Below are 20,710 nucleotides of genomic sequence, written 5' to 3' on the forward strand. Positions count from 1 at the left end.
TCATCCATGGACTCTAAAGCTAACCATCTTTTATGATGTCTTTTATAAGATAATTAACTGCACCATAGATGCGGAGATTTATATTGGTAATTGAACTGAGTGGAGTGCAATTTGGTCTGAAATCATACGCGTGACTTCATGAAATCGAAATGAATAGTTCTAATTTCACAGCTAGAATGGCCTAGAATTGAATGGATTAGCTACGCTGGATTTAGCTGAAATGTGGATTTTCGTTGAGATTGGCGTCAAACGCGAGGAAATACGATTTTTAGAAAGGAATGTTTGGCGACCGACTGCCACCCGTAACGCCGTGGATATCCTCGTAAAAAATGCATTTTTCTTAATTTTCAACTTTTCCCAAACTGCACATTTTTGCTAAATGACAATGATTTTCGCCGTAATTCGATATTTGAAAATATCAAGCTAATCACGAATTGTGTTGTTCGCCATGTTCCGGTTGTCGATTTTAGTTAACTGAGTCGATTCTTCACCGGGCATTCTTCCATCACTTTTTGACGCTCCGTGAATAGGACACCAAAGCGGCCGTGGAAAGGTGCATTTTTCCTGCAATGCAGGCATAATTGATGAGACTGAATTGGTCAAGCCAATGGATATAGTGTCAAGCTTCCGTTAATTCAGAAAAAAATGTCGTTGATCTAACGGTTGTCGCTTGCTCGCCGTGTTAACCGTGACGCCTAGAGACAAAAAAAAATGTGGTTCATCTCATACAGGTAACCGATTGCTTGGGGCGCCTTTGCACCTGTTGGGGGACAATGACTTGAACTCAAGAAAAAGCCTTTTTACGCTTGACTTAAGCCCCAGCTTGAAGTAATGCATGTTTAATTTCACAAAACTGGTGAAAATGGCGTGTAAGTCACCGTTTCACCGACAAAAGTTCTTGTAACTCATTTCGGAATCGAAGTTCGCACTAAGTGAGACCAGGGCATAAAACGCTCAATGTAAGTACGCGATATCATTGTAATGCTTTAATTCTAGGTAAATGTTTACGGGCGTGTTGATCTGTGCCCGTGAAATTTGATTTGTTCAACGTCACGTGTAGTCTTCAAACGGATTAGAAACATAACACATTGAGAGATTTAGACAAAGCAAAATCGACTAATAAAACTTTACAATTTGTAAACTAGTAGTTCTGTACGAGGAACACTTTTTTGGCTTTGGCGGCGAAAATTGCTGGTTATCGAATACTGGTTATACAAATATTTTTTTGGTTATTTCGTCGATCTATGTAATGGTTATCACTATACAATTTATTTATTAACTTTCAGGGCCGATACTTTTCTGTGAAAGAGTAATTGGTCAACGACACAAGTATTATTACTTTAGGCCGCCCAAGATTTCACTGTCGTGCGATATGATTGTAATGACACTTATAATTGTCGTCTTGTGCACGGACCTTACCGGAACAGCCCCGTGGAGAAAAGCTGTCAATGAAGATGGTAAATGTCACATTTTTATTTTATGTTATACCCTTCTGTAAACACTGCTTAATGAATGCTTTGTCTATGTATTTGCTTTTACTAATACGACTAGTTATCCACTTGATATAGTCAGTTATTTCATGGTACCTGTTTGTTTGGTGATCACTTTACTAAGTTCAGTTTACGCTAATTCTCCTGCTAATTCTCCTGCTAAATTCTCCTGCTAATTCTCCGAGGTTTTATTCAATGAATTGGCAGCAGATCGTTTTGATAGCCTTTTCTTTTCGGTCATCTTATCAGCATGGCCAGAGAAATGAAATTTACTGCAGAAATCGTGTGACTTTAAAACCAAGATATGACCTGAACCTTAAACTGGGCTCGAGTTGGACTGAGTTAAACCTTTTTTGGTGAATTGAAATGTTCCACTAAGTCACAAACTAATTATAACACACTGAGAGAAATAAATCAACTGAATTCATGAAAGGAATAACTCATGATCTTTTCTAGTGCATTTCGGAAACAAAAACGCGAAAACTTAAAAAACTTAGCCTTTCCATTCCGATCCACCGTAGAGTCCATATTTGGCCGGGGACACTCTATCGACAGTTTTAGTACATTACAGTGGCTTAAGGTTTTTAAGTGGGACTGAAGTTTTAACAAAACTGGACTATAATTTTTAGTTTTCTGTTTATCGAAAACGTTTTTGGGTTTTTGAAATGACATTGTTTTTCATGATAACCTACGCTCCCGTCGATTTCTGTTCGCCAATCATAATTGTCTATTCTGGGTCTCTTTGAATATCTGTTGTTTACAAGTACGATCTGTACCTTGATGTGTTTAAATGTTCGTTGTACCTATCGCTGTCGCTGTTGTTGTTGTTGTTGCATCATTTTGCGTTCTCAAAAGTTCATAGCTTGCGAAAATAAATCCTGTAACGGAGATTAATTATTAACTTGGGATTTGTCAGTGGTGATGATAGCTAATAAAGATATCCATTTTTAGTTAGTACTGCAATTTTTATAGACTAAAATCCTTTTTAATTGGGACTGGAAGTGTTGTAAGTTTGTCAGTTGCTGGATGTGACTCATCGATTATCGTGCAAGTTTATCCGTGCGTGATAACTTTACCCACCCTTTTTAAGAGATTTTAGGGAATTTTAAAACCCGAGCAACAACTAGTACAGTTTTTATTAACAGATTTTAATCGTAGACTTGTATGCCGGATTGAAAAATTTGCTTAAACTAATTTTCATTGATAAGGATTAGATGAATGGTGCAAGTAGCACTGAGATTACAAATCTAACATATCATGGTGTTCCCAAATTGGCGACGAAGCGCAGGTGAGCGGGTCACACTTGAGAACATCAACCTCTTCTGCAGTGGTTGTTTGGGTGATTTTTAGTTACACGTCTGATCGACCTTTCTCACACGGCGGCCATGTTGAGTCTCAGGAGAATAAAAAGCTTTGTTTTTGCACGGTTGGCCTCGCCCACATGCAAATTCAGTGCGACGCTAGCCGTGCAAAAACAAAGCTTATTATTCTCCTGAGAGTCAACATGGCCGCCGAGTGAGAAAGGTCTTTTGAAAACGAGTGAAGCGAAGCCGTCCTTCCCCATAACGCCTCGCGCGCCTCGCTTCAATTCACATCCAATGGCGAACCGTGACTGTTTAAATGCGCATGTGTATGCAATGCAACTCTTTAGCCGAGTCGAGAGTCAACGTGTAACGTTGCAATATATACAAAAAAAAAAAAAATTAAAAAAGGCAAACATTCAAATTTTATTTACTGTAGTCTTTTAGGCCAGATTACGCTGTACATTTACTAATTAACCTAACTGTTATCATTTATTTCATGTTTCTATTATAATTTCTAGTTTTTAAAAAGTATTTATGAGGCAACTACGAAAAGCAGAAAAAAATAAATTGGTTCTCAACCACGGTGTGTTCTTTAGCATGCTCTTAAAATTCAGTGCCTCAATTTATTTAATTTATATAAAAGGATTTAATACCTTTACCGAATTAAACATTTTCTTTGTTTGAATTGATTTTCGTCGCCTTTAGGGAGCCGACGCACAATCACAAGAATATAGAAGTTGTATACAGAAGGCGTTTACTCTTCGCTATTAAAAAAAATACCTTTGTCGTTTCAGATAATCCTAAAGGCCTCCACGATGACACAGTCATGGATGATATTGAAAAAGCCAACGAAGGTAAGACAACGAAGTGAAATTTCTAAAACAATTCTGTCTCAGATAAAGACGCGTCTACTTTCACCAATTGTTGGGCTTTTGTAAATTTTATGTGCAAAAATACACTATAGGCTGTTGGAATCCCGCAATGCCGAACTCTGGAATGAACTCATTGTAATGGATTTGGAACATTTTGTTCTTCTGATAACAAATGCGTTTTTTTTTCTTTTTTTTTTTCTGAAAAGGATGTCGTCTTTTGAAGTGTGCTAGTAAAACCGGCAGCTTTTTTTCTTTTGTAATAAAACTTGCATGCAGGATAAACGTATCTCGTCCAAGGAAAGTGAAATGCTTTCAATTGCTTCATGTCTCGGAAATCAGATGTCAACTATGACTTACCTGTCTCGGCCTGCAATAGCTTTTATTAGGAAGTGCGCATGGATGACGCAGTGTTGAGAGCGCACACTTTTGAGCAATATAGCCCGGGTTCAACTCCCAGACCATAAAGCGGTTTCCACTGAGAGTCGTAAAACCAAAACCAAAGTAATTACTCAGGCCAATCATGAGAGATGTAAACAGCACCTTGAACCAATCAAATCTCAATGCAAATACATGTAACCGGCGCCAAGCGCGAGAAAACGCGTGTGAGCAAGTCACGATTGGTTTTGGATTGGTTTCTCATTGGTTGAGAAAGTGGCGCAAGTTTAGTAAACCAATCCCAGAGCGTAGTAAAACAAATCAAAGCAGTTACCAAATTACTTTCGACAGTCAATTGAAAACCGCTCTAAAGCCTGGTTTACACCAGCACAAGTATAAAGATGTTTACAGGTGCGATACGCAGGTACCGGGCGTTTAAACTTTGATCAGCCATGCACAGCGACAGTGTGATCTGGTGGACGTTGTTTACTGTGCTGTGCTGTGCGGAAGGAAAGGGTTCCTTGTCTCACGCTGACATTAACACGCGTTTGCTTTCATATCAACAGTTTACATGGCATACGTGTAAACTAGCCTTAAGGTGGTTGCGTTTTCTGTTGGCCCTCGTCCTTAATTACTCCGATGGTTTTTCTCAAGGTTCATTAGTTTTCCTCTCTCCTCAGAAACCAGCATTTCTACTCCGGCATTCGAGGGCCACAGCTTTGTCAGTCAAAACTTTTTTACATGTTACCTTCTCTTACCTTGACCACTCTCTCTCCTTGCAGAAGACAAAGTAAAGAATGTATTTGAAGGTGATATTCAGTTGACTGACAGTGACAAACAAGGTGTGGATACCAGGAATACCAACTCTGGCGAAACAGCAGAGGTGGACGTTGATAGTGTTCTAACCAAGAGAAAGACTGTAAGGTCTCGCCGGTACCTCTGGTTAAAAAAAGAAGTTCCGCTTGAACTGGAGTCAACGGCATGTAAGATTGCTTGAAATGTAGTCAATACTAAAGGCGGTGGTGTTGGGAGTGTGTGTGTGTGTGTGTGTGTGGAGGGGGAGTGGGGGGGGGGGGGGGGAAGATGAGGTGCTGGTGGGGGGGGGGGAGGGGAAGAGTTGATAAAGTGCTGCAACCAGGGTTAAGACTCATGCAGGGTAGGTCAAGCCGATAGTGTAGGTAAACATTCAAAGTAGTCCCATTTGAACTGGAGACAGGAACATTTTAATGTTACATGAAACATGCATGCTCTTCAGTTAATATATAACGAGTAAAAGGGGATAACACCTGGTATTACAGAAGACTATAGTAGTTCCGACTAAACACAATCTGGCAAGAAGAATTCTACGAAACATGTTTACTTGAAGAAAGTGGGTATTGAGATAACTGAACCTACGATCAGGCTCTAAATCGTTTCGCTTGATGATCAAATATCAGAAGTAATACAAAAAAACATGCTGCTGATCGCAGGTTGTAGCATTGAGTATGGGTTAGATTTGGTACTATAAATGCAAGGCACTCAGTTCTCGCTGACATTTTTAAACTGAATACTTCTGCAGCTGTGGGTAGCCTAAGAAATTTCAGTTGACTTACACTTGACTTGTAGATTTGTTCATGATGTAATAATAGGTGGCTTATTTTTAAGGGGTCTGGTACTCTGTTTTAAGCCTACCTCAGATTGAACGATTGATTTGATTTGATTGTAAATCTGAAACTTGATTAAATATGGGGTTTATTTTCTTGCCACAAACAGCAGAGGCTTGGAACAATATTCTAGCTGCTGTAGACGAGATACAAAAGAAGTCGTGCCTTAAATTTCGAATGAGAAAGGAGGGTGATAAGCACTGGATACGTTTTGTGAAGAAAAATGGGTGAGTACATTAACTATATCTTTATGCCAAGAGAGCGTGACATGGGATAGCCAAGAGAGCGTGACATGGGAGAACCAAGAAAGCGTGACATGGGAAAGCCTTTCGTTAGAAAAATCCATCCTGAGCTATTTTATAGATCCTTGCATCGTAACCTTGATTAGTACACAGCTTGTCGGAAGGCGTAGCGGCAAGACTGCAAAGTGATATGGGTAATTTCTTTTCTACCAAAATAAGCTAAGGCTCATTCATATAGTAATTATATAAATAGATTGCAGAGGCAAATATTCATGACAAATAAAGTAACTGAAGTCTTTGCTTGTTTTTAAACTATTCATACAATAGAAGTAATCATTCCGGAGAGAAGTTTATCTCTCAATTCGAAGCACATGAAACAAATGAAATTAATTGAGTGTTTATAAAATAGTCAGTTGAGTTCATTATATGCGATAGTAAAGTTTCGTTTACTAATAATCGTGTAAATGGAAGGCTAGGTTCTATTTTAGAAAAGAATATATCTCTTAAAGAAGAGTAACTTTGGCAATCTAATAAAAAATGAATTTCGTGTTCAATGGTTTTACAGTTGCAAACATTACACACCCTTTCATTACGGGGTGTGTTGTCGTACCTTTCTGTTTCAATCAAAAGCTTGTGGCTGCTTATTCTTCGTTTAATATCTCTGACAACACTGAAATAACAGCAGAATTACAAACATTTACAGCTACCCAAACAACCTTGCGGTCCAGTCGCGTAAGGGTGGTTGTGGCTTAAAAAATCCGACGACGCTAATGTGCCATTTCCGAGTTGCTTTGAACCTCATTATGAAGGGGAGGCTTCGTGCATAGTTTTTATTATGAAAATTCATTCACTTGCAAACAAAACTAAGTTTCACATGAAAAGCTTTGCTCTTAACCTCGCTTTCTTGATGAGGTTCAAAGCCACTCGGAAATGGACCATTGAAATAGCTGTCTACCAAACCAATGGATAGTTTTTTTCGTGCGCTATGATTGGCTATTCAAACTCGGGATCTTATTGGCTATTCAGCCCACGCCACTATCCTCCCGTAGATGTTCGACGGATTAGCCACTGAACCAACGCGTTTTCAAATCGGCCAATCACAATGCAGATACTCTAGAATGCGGAGTCGTGAGCTGAAATACGGAACGAAACAAATTCGTCCTCTCAGCTTCCACAGTTTGATTGATTTGGGCAGTTGATTCGGAAGCCATCAGAGTTTGGAAAGGCCTAGTGCGGCGCCCAGCATAATTAGTTAGCTAACGATTTTCCAAGAAATCGCAGAAAACAAAATACTCTCTAATTTATAGCCTTTACTCTTAAAGACCACAAATGACGTCAAAAAAGTTCTCAACTCGAGTGGAACCACGAGCCACAGGCTCGTAGTTTCACTGGCAAGTTTTGAACATGTTATGGCGTCATTTTATGGTCTTTACTCTTATCGATCATAGAAAACTGCCGTCGATTTGTCTGTAACAATAACAAGGAAGAAAGACGAAAGGAATTGTCTTTATTTTTCGTTGAGAAAGTGCGCGTGTTACATGTGATCCCATTTTTATTGTCTGTACTCTATAGACAATAGCTACGAGCCAATCAGCGCGCGTTAATTTCGACAGTTATTGAAAAGCTGTATTTGCGTGCTGTTATGTAGGTGTTTTTCACCAGTTGGCCGTCAATACATGACACAAGGAGCACAGGTGATATCCATAGGCAACGGCTGTAACGAGAAGGGGATCGTTCTTCACGAAATGATGCATGCTCTCGGCTTTTGGCACGAACAATCCCGCACAGACCGAGACGACTACATTCAAGTGCTGTGGGAAAACATCGATAAGGGTAAGTAGATTCAAGGGTATATAGCACGCTTCACACTTGAAGTGTCTATGAAATGAATTGCTTTCTCGCTACGGCAAATGTGACCTTAGCTGATCTCAAACTCAGTGGGTTTTAAGTGTAAGAAACGAATGGGAATTACGGTTTTTAGCCTCAGATTTCACTAGTCACACTAAACCGTGGTTCTTGTAGCCATTCAGCCAAAACGATAATATTGCAATGCTCAATGAGAAACCTTTACTTCTAGTACAACTACGAGTACCACTACGAGTTTTTTACGCGGGATGCCCTGAGGGCAGACCGTGTCTAAAAATAGGCTCGCTATCTTTTTTTATTCTTTATGGTAGCTTTAAATCTGCACATTAATTTATTCATTAAACTCTGCTCTCTCCTAGAAGGGATTTATCATTTTAATTGTTTTCAACAAAAACGGCCCAATAAAAATCTATTTTTGGCGCCTATATCACGAGGGAGGGGACCCCCTCATCCCTACCTGTGTGACGTCAAATCATCATTTGATTTAGTCATTAAACCTGGATTAAATTCTGCTCTCTCCTAGAAGGGATGTTTTTGTCACTATTGTTGCTGCCATATTGTTTACATGTTTTAGACTCAACTGTGCCGTTTTTAAAAAGAAAATTAACCGTTTTGAAGCGGTGAATCGAAAGAATAACTTCTAAGAAGCACTCGACAGTTAACACGGTGGAACTTGGAGAGTTCCTGGCGAAGGAATCATGCTTTGTTTGACAGTTGTAGAACCACCATGAGAGGAGAAGAGGACATTGATAAGCTAAAACACACATCACATCACTTTGTCGAATTGATGCTTAAACATTACTAGAAATCCATTTCACAAATAGATGAAAAGGTTTGATTGTCAATTTTTACTAAACGTTTTCATTTAGGAAAGCTTGCCTGTTTTCTTTCTGTTTTTTGGTGAAACGAAAACAATTTGTAATCTTACACTTTTATTGAAGTTACATAACCAGAATAGAAAACGTTAGTCAGGCCATGTTATCGTAATGGAATTTCCGGTACAACGATAAGTAGCGTAACACAAAGGAAACAACATAACGCTATCTTTGTGACTCAAACTATTCCATTAGCTAGGATAGTTTTATAAATCGGCGAAGCATACAATGGGAATAAATGAGGCTACATTAAGCATCCCGCACAAATGCTATTAGGGGCATCTTGTTCCAATAGAAAAAGAGCGCGCGAGAGTGAATCAGTGTCATTTTGGCGGGAAAACGAGATAGCAAGCAATTATAACACGAGATGAATGATAGCTGAGTAGCTGTAACTGAAGATAACGAAATTTTGTCGGAAGATGGTGGATTTCAAAATTTTACGTCCATTTTGACCAGCTGTTGCTGACCAATCCTTCGCAAAATCCTCCAAGTCAAATCTTGTAGTCTTAAGGACGATTTACACGGTACGACTTTGTCGCATGCGACAAGCTTACGACAGGACTACCACACGAATTGTTTCGTGTAAATCAAACCTACAACTCCCTTACGACTGTCGTGTACGTCACAAAAATGTCGCAAGATTTTAAAACATGCACCTTTATAACATAGCGCGCGTGCATCCTAATCTAATTCCTATTGGCGTCATCATGGTACATTTCTCAACATACGCACGGCCGTGCGTCCATCCGATGACGTGTGCAAGTCAGATGGGGAAAGCATGCGCGCACTGTGTTTTTAAAAAACTTTTACAGAGAGACAACACCATAAAAAATGTATATTTATAAGAGCTTGAAGTTTAATGAAACGTTAAGATTAAACCGATATGAGAAACCATTTTCGCCCTTTATTTTTGTACAGAGAATTTTGTAATTAATCGGGAACAAAACCTGTTTTCCAGGAATCACTAACTTTATTTTCACTATGTTATAAAAGAATTGGTTCATGCTTTTAGCTGTGCGTATATCGAGTTATGGATGCACTTGGAAAGTTTGGAGAGCACTCAAGAAGCTAGAGTTGCTCTCGGCTACGCCTCGAGCAACTCTTACGCTTCTCTCGTGCTCTCCAAACTTCCCGCGTGCATCCATAACTCGATATACGCACGCTAAGCATGAACCAATTCTTAAACAATCGTGGGTGTAGGCAATGTTGAGTGACGAGAGGTGTGTACGATTTTTTGCATGACGCTTGCAGCGCGCGCTCTAGAAATCGCATGCCACAGTCGTAAGCAAAAGTTGTACCCTCTAAATCGGCCTTTACTCGTACTAGAATCTAAACGTTTCTAAAGTATCATACGGGAAGGCTCCTCGCTGTGGTTTAATGCCTTTCTCCTGCACATTCCAACTTTTACCGATGTTGTACCTCTTTCACATACACAAAACAAAAACTGCACCCATTTCTTATACCTTAAAGATTGGCCAAAGACAGACGAGATATCTCAATGTTACTGGTACAGCAGAAATTACCTTTGAAATGAATGAAAAGCAGTAGAAATCAACAATGATCTTCAATGGCAAACTAGGCACTTAAACTTTAGACCCACACCTTGAAATTCCACTTGAGGATTCCCTGAAGGTCGGTGGAAGACAAAACTTAGTATCTCCCTATAGGCCAGGCTCCAGTTGTTCAAAGGCCGGATAACTTTATCCTGTGGATAAGTCACTATACGACAGTTTCATGCAATCTGTGCAAATATTTCAGTATTTCTTCTTGTACAAGCGAATATGCACACTCCAACCACAGTTAAGTTTGGGAGTGTACTTAAACCTTCGACAACGTTAAACGTGAAGTATATTGTAGACGCTGAATAGTGCCTTATCCAGCGGATAGAGCTATCCGGCCTTTGAACAACTGGGGCCAGTTATATAGAGAGTTAATGACTTGTGCTTCCGTCGGATGTTTTGCCTAACAGGACAAGAGCACAATTTTAACCGCTACAAGCCCAAAGATATGGATATGGCTGGTGGTGTTTATGACTTCTCTAGCATAATGCATTATGGGAACTACGCGTTTACAAAGAACAAGAGACCGACCATGTTATCCGTGAAGGATCCCATGTTGCAGTTCGGGCAAATATCAGAATTGAGCCCTACTGATGCTGTTCAACTAAACAATATGTACGACTGCAAAAGTGAGTATCGCCTACTAATATGGAAGTACTTTTGTGTGGTTTATAATGATAATGATAATGATAATGATAATGTTTATTTGTGCTTTTTTTCTATTTACATGTTAATTATTACAATCTTTTAATGGTGTTATATAAATTGAATTAATTATTAGTTAAATTAACGTGTAAAGCAAGGAAGCTAAATAAACCATTAGGTTGTCTTGTTAGCTCCCTGGCTAATTTAGGTTCTAGATAGCAGGCAAAAAAGAAAGAAAAGAAAAGAAAAGAAAGAAAAAGAAAAAAAAAATGAAAAAGCAAAAGGAAGGAAGAACTTATTAATTATAAAAAAAGTTAACGTATGTTACGAGGTCAGCATCCTATAACTGCAGGGGGAAGCTGATTTTAGCAAGGGCTATTGAAATTTAAAAAAGAAAATTAGGGGTAACCACGCATTTTTTTAGAGATAATTAAACAATAACAGTTATTCTAAAAAAAAATAATAAATAAATAAAAAAATAAAAAAAATAAGCGGTTTTTTTTTTCAAATAGAAGCTTTATTATTTCTGAAAAATGCATGGGTACCCCAAATTTTCTTTTTGGATACCAATAGCACTTGCCAAGCTCTGCTTTCTCCGCGTAGTTTTAAACCACGCCGTGAAAATATCCCGGTATTAGTAGGCACCACCCATAGGAAACACGAGTATCTCGAGATGAGCAGAACGTATGCGCAGTAACAAACGTAGGAACGTCCTTAACTCTAGAGAGGATGAACATATCAGTAGTAATAAATTCGGTTATGAAAATATGGATCATTGGATAATATATAGTTCTTTCTGAGAATGCAAAATTTGACAAATTCTATGAGAGTTTTTCCAAGAAAACTCAGCAGAAATAGTATTTAAATTGAAGGCGTTTCCTAGGTTCCCTGAGGTCCGTTCTAAAATAAATCTACTCGGGGAAGGGTTGACTCCAAGGCTTTGTATGAGAGATAGATGATCTGGGTCAGGGACCCCTGATACCGTATATAATAACAGTGCGGAGGCCTACCTTTCGAGGACGTTTTGCCAAATTTGCGTTATTTAATTTCAGCTGTAACATCGATGTCAATCAACCCTACTTTTTCCAGAGTTCATTTTATCTTGAACTCCTTAGCTCTGACGGCGAAGCTCTTCAAAGTCATCACCTTGATTGTCCTAATGGATTCAAGGCGATCTACCTTAACAGCGAATCAATTAATACGGTTAATTATTATTTTTTTGTCACTACAAGGTGATAAAAGTCGTGGCTGGAGTGAGTGGGGAAACTGGGGACCCTGTGACACGAACTGCACGAAGGAAAGAGAAAGATTTTGTTCCGCAGAAGACATCGGCAAGTGCCCGGGAGCAAATGGGGATCGTGTTCAACTCCAAAAGGGGAAATGCCCATATGATGAATGCTATGGTGAGTGGAAAAGACGAATTGATCTTGTAGTTTTGGGGGTGTTCACACTTGGTTGTTCTCACTGCAACAATCCTGGCATCACAGTATTAAAGACCGGGAAAAACCTGGCGAAAAGGCAAGGAAGGTGTACAACGGTCATTTAAACACCTGACCAAAACACAAACCATAAAAATATTCTTCGAATGATATCGGCCGCTTTGGACCTGGTATTTTTCCTACGCCGTTACATTTGAACAACGTCGTTTTATGCGCAGTTTCGTTGATCTCATGTGAGATGATATGGCGATAATTTACACTCGACTGAAAAAATGTTATCCCATGCAAAGTATGAACGATGCGACCTGATGGAATTATGGTGTGATCTAATACTGTGCATATTTCGTGTCTGCGCGCAGACGTGTCCTATTTAGTTTGAGGGGAGAGAAGAGACATCTGCGCTATGCCGTTGCTAATTCGTGTTCCAGTATCCTTCTATTTCTCAGGAATGTGGGGAAAGCGCTCCGCTAGCCTGCGGGTGGACGTCTCCTATTTCAATAGAATAAACAAATTGACGTCAGTTTTTCATGCGTCTGTCCTGTAATTGATCATGAATTTCGTCATAACATTGTGAAAGTAGCTGTGGATCTGGATCCACAGGTACTACGTGACCAAATTCCTGATCAATAACAGGACAGACGCATGAAAAACTACGTCAATTATTTACTATAACATAAGGCAGAAGGGACGAAATGAAGTCAAAACGTGAGATAAAAATACGAGAACTTAAATTTTTTCTTAAATCTGACGCGACTAAAATCAAAAACTTGTCTCGCTCTCTTATTGGTTAATGAAAAAAGGGAGACTTTCTATTAGTTGAAAAGTGACAGATTGACGTTCATGTTGTTTTCAAATTCCCCGTTCTCGTTAGCTGCGTCAAACATCGCATAAATTATAAATCCATGTGTCTGTCCGCTTATTGAAACATGAAAATTGGCCAATGAGCGCGCGAGAATTTCTGCAATTATTCTAAAATATGTAAATTTCAAACCCTTAAAGCCACACGTGCTTTTACTTTCTAACAAGAAGAACACAAATAAACTCACTGGTCAAACGCTTCCCAGAAATCTGTGGGGTCTTATTTTTCATGGTTTACACCTTTCTTTAGTCATGGTTGCTTCAGTCAAGTGTATACAGCGCGAATAGTGTAAATAAATGGACAGTTCTTTTTGTGTTATGTTCGAGTTTGTTTCTATGTAGTTCCAATAAACGGCCACTGGGGGAGATGGGGACCGTGGTCTAAGTGTTCTGTATCATGTGGACAAGGCTACCAGTCGCGATCCCGCACGTGTGATGACCCAAAACCTCAATATGGCGGCAAGTACTGCAAAGGATCTTTCGTGCTAGTACAAGATTGTATGCTAAAAGCGTCATGTGAGTTATTTTAGACGAAAACAATGTTATAATATCCGCCATTGATTTCTATCATTTAGAGGACTAATAAACCTAGATCAGATAGTCAGTCAGTCAGTCAGTCAGTCAGTCAGTCAGTCATACAGACAGTCAGACAGTCATTCGGCCGGTCAGCCAATGAGTCAGTCAGCAAATGAGTGATTGAGTCGGTGAGTCAGTCAGTCAGTCAGTCAGTCAGTCAGTCAGTCAGTCAGTCATACAGACAGTCAGACAGTCATTCGGCCGGTCAGCCAATGAGTCAGTCAGCAAATGAGTGATTGAGTCGGTGAGTCAGTCAGTCAGTCAGTCAGTCAGTCAGTCGGTCAGTCAGTTAGCCAGTCAGTCTGTCAGTTAGTTAGTCAATCAGTCAGTCAGTCAGTCAATCAGTCCATCGGTCAATTAGCCAGTTAGTCAGTCAGTTAGCCAGCCAGTAAGTCAGTCAGTCAGTCAGTCAGTCAGTCAGTCAGTCAGTCCGTCAGTCAGTCATTGAGTCAGTCATTCAGTCAGTCAATCAGTCCATCAGTCGGTTAGCCAGTCAGTCAGTCAGACAGTTATTCGGTCGGTCAGTCAGTGAGTCAGTCAGCAAATGAGTGATTGAGTCGGTGAGTCAGTCAGCTCAGTCAGTCAGTCAGACATTATGACATTCAGAAATTTAGTCAGTCAGTTAGTCAATCTGTCGACGGGTCGGTTGGTCATCAGTCAATGAAAACTCAGGAAATTCTATTTTCAGTTGTCTCAGGTTTAAATTTCTACTTGCCCCATTAAAGTGTTCGAAGCATTCTTTTTAAAGTTACTTGTCAATAGAAAAGACAGTGCCTCCGTATTCAAAGGATTTTTTAATTTGCTCAGTTTATGACTATGCGTTAAAAGAGATCTCAACAAAGGCTATTGAAATCCATAAAGAAAATTGGGAGTATTCACACATTTTTCAAAGATAATTTAGTGCCAACCAATTAAAAAAATAATAAAAAAAATTCATGTCCATCCTGTTTTCACACCAACACAAGTTGTTCGTCTTCTAGTGGGAGTCAAAAACTAAATCCAAGTGAAAACAAACAAGTTCAAATTCAAGTTTCTTTATTTCCACATGTTAATTAAACACAAAAAAAAGCAATTAGGAAGAAAGGAATGTGAAGGTGTGAAAACGAAAACCTATGGGGTTAAAAAGTGTTTACACTCAATCAGCAAAGCAGAACTCGAAGCAGACAGATGACAGTAGAACGCCGAATCCATAGAAGTCTTTTAATGTCAAATGTCTGCCATAACAACAACAACAACTAAAAACTAACCATCTGTATAATCAGCGCTTCACCCTAAATTGTATAGAGAAGTGCTTAGACCTAAATAATATCGTTCGTTGCTTTACCCTAAACTGTTTTAGGTGGCGAAAAATGTGGCGTTCGGCGTTCGACATTCTGCAAAATACTCCCGCCGGCAAAGAGATGTAACAGGCGTCAAGCTCGAAATGATTCCACAAAGTAGTCAATGTAGACAAGCGAAACACGGAGCAAACGTAACTGATTTTCGGCACTCAATTGTAGACCGCTCCATTTCAAGGAGTTATGCAATGACAAATTTGAAAGAAAAGGAGTAGACGCCCTTTTATTATATCTCTCAGTTAATACGCGCGGTGTGATTGGTCAATTCAGCGGGCCGTATTTCATTGCACGGCCCGCTGAATTTGAAAGTTTCCTTTCCCGCGCGCCCGATTAACCTCAGAGATGAAACAAATGTCTTTCTAACCTGGTTTCTCGGTCCGTACTGTAAGTTATGGATCCTCGTTTTTTCCGCCCGTTGATTTATGGCCCGCTTGGGTCATAAATCAACGAGAAAAAACTCGGTCTGTAACTTACAGTACGGACCTCGAACTCGGTTAGTAAGAGGTATGATATATCTTGCAAAGTTAATTCAAGCGTTTTTTTGGTTTCATGTTTAAGGTGGATGGTGAAGAAAACCGGAGTTCGAGTAATATGGACAAACGTCAAAGGAAGCAAATATTAAAGAAAACAAGAGAATATTTGCCTCAAAAAAAGGTCTGTCGGCAGAAAGCAGACGCCTGAAAATGGAAAAAAATGGACTCTGTAAAAATCAAAGACGGAATTTTTTAATGTAACGAACCTAAGAAAAAAATTATTCGGGAACTGCACCTTGGACGAAAAGGGATAATGTAACACACGGATGCACTGTCATTTCACGAGCACCCAACGAGACCTATTTTAGTGTCACTATGAATAACCAAAAAACGTATTTGTTTCAATAGAATCGTTAAAATAATGGTTTAGCTTTGTTAACAATAACCCTACTAGTTCACAGAAGCTACTATTGATTGTGTTTGGCTGCGGATGGCTAGGATGGAAATGGATTACAACTTGAAAAAATTGGCCAATGTTTTCATGTTCTTCCTGGGTCTCTGAAGAGTCTCTTGGCCGAGACGAAACGCCGCGTCAGACTAGCCACGAACAAGTATTTGACTATTTTAGAGAAGTCGCTAAAACTCGATTATGGTTTGTTCTTCCTGGGTGAAAATCCTTAATAATTTCTTTCCAATGTTGTAAGAACAATTTCATGTCACAAAACAGGTTCTTTGTCAAATATTTGAGCAGGTTTGGCCAAAATACAGCAAAATCGTCGTGACATTGCCTCTTTAAGCAGAATACTTGAAATGGTTTCTTCTTTGTTCTCAGGTCGTTTCGAGCCCTTTTTTCCGCATTTTTAACGACATATTTGCCCCTTTGAAAAAGAAAAGGGGAATTTAAGGTGGCTTCGAACACCTGATTAAGCTCTTTTTTAAATTTTGCAAAAAAATTGTATCTAGACATGCTGATTAAAAGTTCCATTGAAAAAAATTAGAACCGGGCTCGTTTTTGCCAGTGAGTTATAACCACTTAAAGGTAAAATTAGGGTTGCTTTTAACTGTTTATACTGTTACTATGGTAACCCATTTTGTCAAGAAATCGGACCATATTTTGTTCACCAATATTGAGCATTTTTTTGGCATCATTTTTGTTGTATCAACTAATAAAGAGTGTTAGTATTGATCCGTTAAATTATACTGCTGGAAAGTAATGGAAACAGGTGCCAGCCACTTTAAAAAGTGTACAATATTATTTTTTTTTACAGATGATCATTCCTCCCTTTGCTCGTGTCTTTCGAAGAGGACATGTCACCTAGTTTTAGTATTACTTTAAACAACTTTCAAAAACCTATTAACAATTCATAAGCCCATTGACCTATCAAATGGTCGATAAAACATCACGTGAAGTGGTATTAAAACCCGATAAAACCTCCTCCTTATTGCTATGCTGTGTTTAATGTTTTTCTCGTATGCTAATTTCCAACGTTCACAAAACTCTCTCGACACACGCTTTTCCAGGAATGTTTTTGAAGCCGTTTAAAAAACTCGCAACACGTTTTTTTATCCCTTTCCCGCCCGAGGGAAATGTCGAATTTTTCTAAATAGCTAACTATGAACTTGGAGACCACATGTGATATACCATTTAAAAGGTATTTTCTGGGGTGGGCTATAAATCACACGAACAGAGATGGAGGAGGTCACATATTAGAGTGAGAAAAGTCCAAAACGAAAGAAGAAAAACATTGAAAATTTTCCTATTCGTTGTACATACTGGGTATCCCCCTAAACTATAGCTTAATGTACAGCTCTCAAGAGCATTGCTTGTTGTAAGATATCAACTGGACCCTTAACGTACAAAAGAAAAAAAATCCAAAAGTTTGAGGAGTGGTAAATCAAGTCTCATATAGGAGGGGGGCATGATTTTGTGCCTTCAATTTATAGATCTTTCAAAGATCTTTTGGTTGTGCAAATTTCACACAAATTGACAATACTGAGCTCATAATTGCGTCTCGTGCCATATGGCACTCTTGGGCGGGAAAGGGTTATCGGGTCTAAAACCACTCGGCTAAATCCCGATAAAACACTGCTGGTCGTGTCTTAAACATTACAAAATTCACATTGAATTCAAAGTGGTTTAAAATCAATCTACTTGTTTCTGAAACCATATACATTGTTGTTTTTAGCTATAGAGGACGAGGATGGATATGGATTATAGCTTGAAAAATTGGCCGGTTTTTTTTAATGTTCTTTCCTTGTGTTTTGGAAAAATCGATGAAATATGGTTGCGGTTTGTCACAAGATCTAGTCAATTTAATCTTGACGTTACTGTTTGTGTATCCTAACTCGTCCCCAGGCGCCAACTCATTTCGTGGAAGGATCGGGGAAACGGGAAGTGGGGCTCGATGGGAAGGAAACAAAAGTCCCACAGCACCTCACCAATGGGATTTGCCGAGTGCTCTAACACCCCAGGGTTGACACAAACCAGGGAAATTGTAGTTTAAATAATAAAAAAGATTTGTTGATCAAGGTCTTCTCTTAAAGAGAAAATATTCGGCCTTTTCAGAGGCTGGTGGATTCTGAGCTTCGGCTAAACTTTGGCCCATTTCTCAGTTATCAGTAAATTATGCTGGATCTTAGTTAACTTTTACTTCTCGCGTGTTTTTGCGGTTTTGTATCGTGTCAACGGTGTCCTTCTCCTTAGCCGAACAGTGTCGACTATTCTCCGAAGATTTCCGAAGATCTTTCGATTAATTTCAGTCTCTTTCGAGAATTTACAACTTCTAGAAACAACGACGATACTTTACGTGTAAATGAACCAAACTGTTTGCTAGACTGCAACTATTGCAAATCAGGGCAATTTTTTTAGCAGTACGTCCAATATTCGCCTAGAACAATTAATCTCCATCAGGACCAGGGCTACAATACTGGCCTCGCAGTCAATCTGGTTGACGACGGTCAAAGGTCACAAGCCGTAGTGTGCTGCGTGTTTGTTGCTATGCAAATCAGTGGGGGCAATATAAAAAAATGTGATATCATCGACTTTTCATTAAGTCGGTACATAATTTCTGTTTAGTAATTTCTCGAATCAGCATGTTTCAGTTTTGTTAGCCGAGAACAGGCCACCTTCCTGTACTCGTTCTTGTACCGCTAGCCCTCAACATGTCATTAGGTTGAAATATTTTTTTATATCTCCTCTCCCCCACCGCCCACGTCAAGCGAGGACGCATTAAGCCCCTGATTTCATTCCTTTCACAAGTAGCACTTGGGCTCTTTATTGAAGTTATCATTAATATCTTACAGTGCTTTTCGTTTTAGTCATCATTAATAATGTTGCTCTAAAATGTTTCTGACATCCCTTGCCTTAACGATTTCTCCTCTGGCCATGTTCGGACATGCGCTGTAGAGACGATTCTTTTTATAGCACCGAGCCAGTCCCTTTACATCCATGCTCCATTCCTCCTTCCACTCGTCCTCGTGGATTTCTTTACTCGGGTCAGGCAAACGTTTTTCGTCTGAATCGTCATAAACCTGGAGAAAAAGAAAAATAGAACAAGTCCGGCTAGTGCAGCAGAACAAGAGAGAATTTACTGAATATTCCACAAAAGCGTGTCCTACGTTTTATGCATTTTTTTTTTGCTGATAGACGTGACCACGCAATCCCGTTTTTCCTAAACGCGAAAATCTTACCTCTGAATTGTCCGTATTATAAACTGCTGGCTGAGATGATGCACGACATTAATAATGATTGTGTCCCTACAAACCTTAAAGATTTATTTCTCCCCACAAAGAAAGTACATTTCTATAATACACGATCTTCTGTATCTGATAATTTTCATATACAAAGATCAAGGCTTGAGATAAAAAGACAATCTTTCTCTAGAACCGGGAGTGAAACTGTGGAGCTCTGTGGAATGAGCTACTAACAAAGCTCCCGGTATTACCCAAATCTCTATTCAAAAAAAAAAAAAATCAAAATCATACTATTTTAAAATTGCCATACAAGTCTTCAGAATCTGAAGACTTGTATGACGATTTTGAATCTCTAGTAACAGAGTCAAATCCCAACTGACATAGCTGTATACTACCGTTTTGTCATTCCTTTCCTTCCCACCCTATTTCATGTTCTCCCTGTCTTTTCTCCTGTGTTGCCTTTAAAGAAGCTCAAAAAAGTTCTTCATTATTTTAGTCCTCTTAAAAACCTTTCTTTATTCTTGTATCTTCGATATTATAGCTCAGTCTGCCTTCTTACTTAGCAGTCATCCTGGCCCGCCTAAATTAGCTTTGCTACCTGCGGCGCCAAGAAATTGTACATGTAATTTTATACAAACACCTAATAAAGCTGAAGTTGAAGTATTCCTTCCTTTTACTTATTGCCGTCTTGGGTGATCACCATTAGAATCTTACCGTGTCATCATCCAAGTGCCCAACGGAGAACTGTTTCATGTCCGGATTGAAAAACGACGCCAAAGCGGAAACGCTCGATTCCGAATGAAGAAAGTGCCCGCACTTGGCCAGCAGGAGGATGTCGATAAAGACCTGGGAACCAATTTCAATTGGATCGTTCGTTACGAGACTATGAACTGGTTCATCAGATTGGTAAGCCTGTGCTCTTTTAGCTGCAGTGAAAACCACCTGAAAAGCAGTGAAACGATAAGAGTCAACAGAAGAACGAAACGTAAAACAACGTTTAAGGGACTCGGCAGGTGGGCATTGAACTACAAGAAAAACTCTGCCCTTCACATTTCGCTTCTGCTAACTACCAGAATCAGGTTTTTAGAGCGACTTTGCCCAAATTACGATATACCTTTCGAGATAATGATGATGATGATGATGATGATGATGATGATGATGATGATGATAATAATGACGATGATGCTGATGCTGATGATAGTGATGATGGTGAGATACAGATATTTGCGCCTTATAAGCTTTTAAATTAAATTAAATGATGTTGATGATAGTAATGGTGGTAGTGGTTAATTTTTAAAACAATTCCGTGGAACAAGTTTAAGAAAAAATTCAATTATAGATATAGCCCACAGGCCATGCTAAACACCTTGTGTGGCTATTAATGCACCATACGGCACATGAAAGTTTTTTTTATTGCCATAACAATGAGTCTTTCAGAAGACTCATCAGTTTTTCCCCACCAT

The 20,710-nt window shown here is 39.2% G+C and overlaps 2 protein-coding genes across 3 annotated transcripts in view; one reads left to right on the forward strand and one right to left on the reverse strand.

Annotated features, from left to right (window-relative positions):
- Window positions 1–601: 601 nt before the first annotated feature.
- On the forward strand, window positions 602–16,754 carry LOC146470696 (zinc metalloproteinase nas-4-like). Of its 2 annotated transcripts, XR_014866973.1 has the most exons (11): window positions 602–959; window positions 1,287–1,457; window positions 3,589–3,648; window positions 4,824–5,024; window positions 5,794–5,911; window positions 7,575–7,759; window positions 10,637–10,855; window positions 12,104–12,274; window positions 13,511–13,684; window positions 15,640–16,119; window positions 16,185–16,754. XR_014866973.1 is itself a non-coding variant. In XM_085121679.1 (10 exons), the coding sequence occupies exons 2-10, from the start codon at window positions 1,373–1,375 to the stop codon at window positions 15,648–15,650; spliced, it is 1,224 nt and encodes a 407-aa protein (XP_084977805.1). In that variant the 5' UTR covers window positions 602–959; window positions 1,287–1,372; the 3' UTR covers window positions 15,651–16,754. The 2 variants fall into 2 exon arrangements, 1 of the variants encoding a protein (XP_084977805.1); XM_085121679.1 differs by having other exon boundaries at window positions 15,640–16,754.
- Window positions 16,755–18,795: 2,041 nt separating this feature from the next.
- The window catches only part of LOC146470697 (uncharacterized), a 7,992-nt gene continuing 6,077 nt past the window's right edge, over window positions 18,796–20,710 (reverse strand). The window contains exons 3-4 of the mRNA XM_085121704.1: window positions 19,962–20,189; window positions 18,796–19,085 (exon numbers count right to left, since the gene is read on the reverse strand). Coding sequence (XP_084977830.1) covers window positions 18,879–19,085; window positions 19,962–20,189 — 435 coding nt within the window. The 3' untranslated portion in view covers window positions 18,796–18,878. The remainder of the gene's footprint in view (window positions 19,086–19,961; window positions 20,190–20,710) is intronic.

The sequence above is a fragment of the Pavona decussata genome, unplaced genomic scaffold (genome assembly GCF_977016875.1).
Source record: "Pavona decussata unplaced genomic scaffold, jaPavDecu1.1 SCAFFOLD_112, whole genome shotgun sequence".
Lineage (NCBI taxonomy): Eukaryota > Metazoa > Cnidaria > Anthozoa > Scleractinia > Agariciidae > Pavona > Pavona decussata.

Bases quoted from the DNA above. Each gene is read 5' to 3' on its own strand.
- LOC146470696 (XM_085121679.1), top strand. From the start codon at position 1,373: ATGATTGTAATGACACTTATAATTGTCGTCTTGTGCACGGACCTTACC. The intron at 5,025-5,793 runs GTAAGATTGCTT...TGCCACAAACAG, and splicing joins TGAACTGGAGTCAACGGCAT to CAGAGGCTTGGAACAATATT. The intron at 5,912-7,574 runs GTGAGTACATTA...GCTGTTATGTAG, and splicing joins CGTTTTGTGAAGAAAAATGG to GTGTTTTTCACCAGTTGGCC.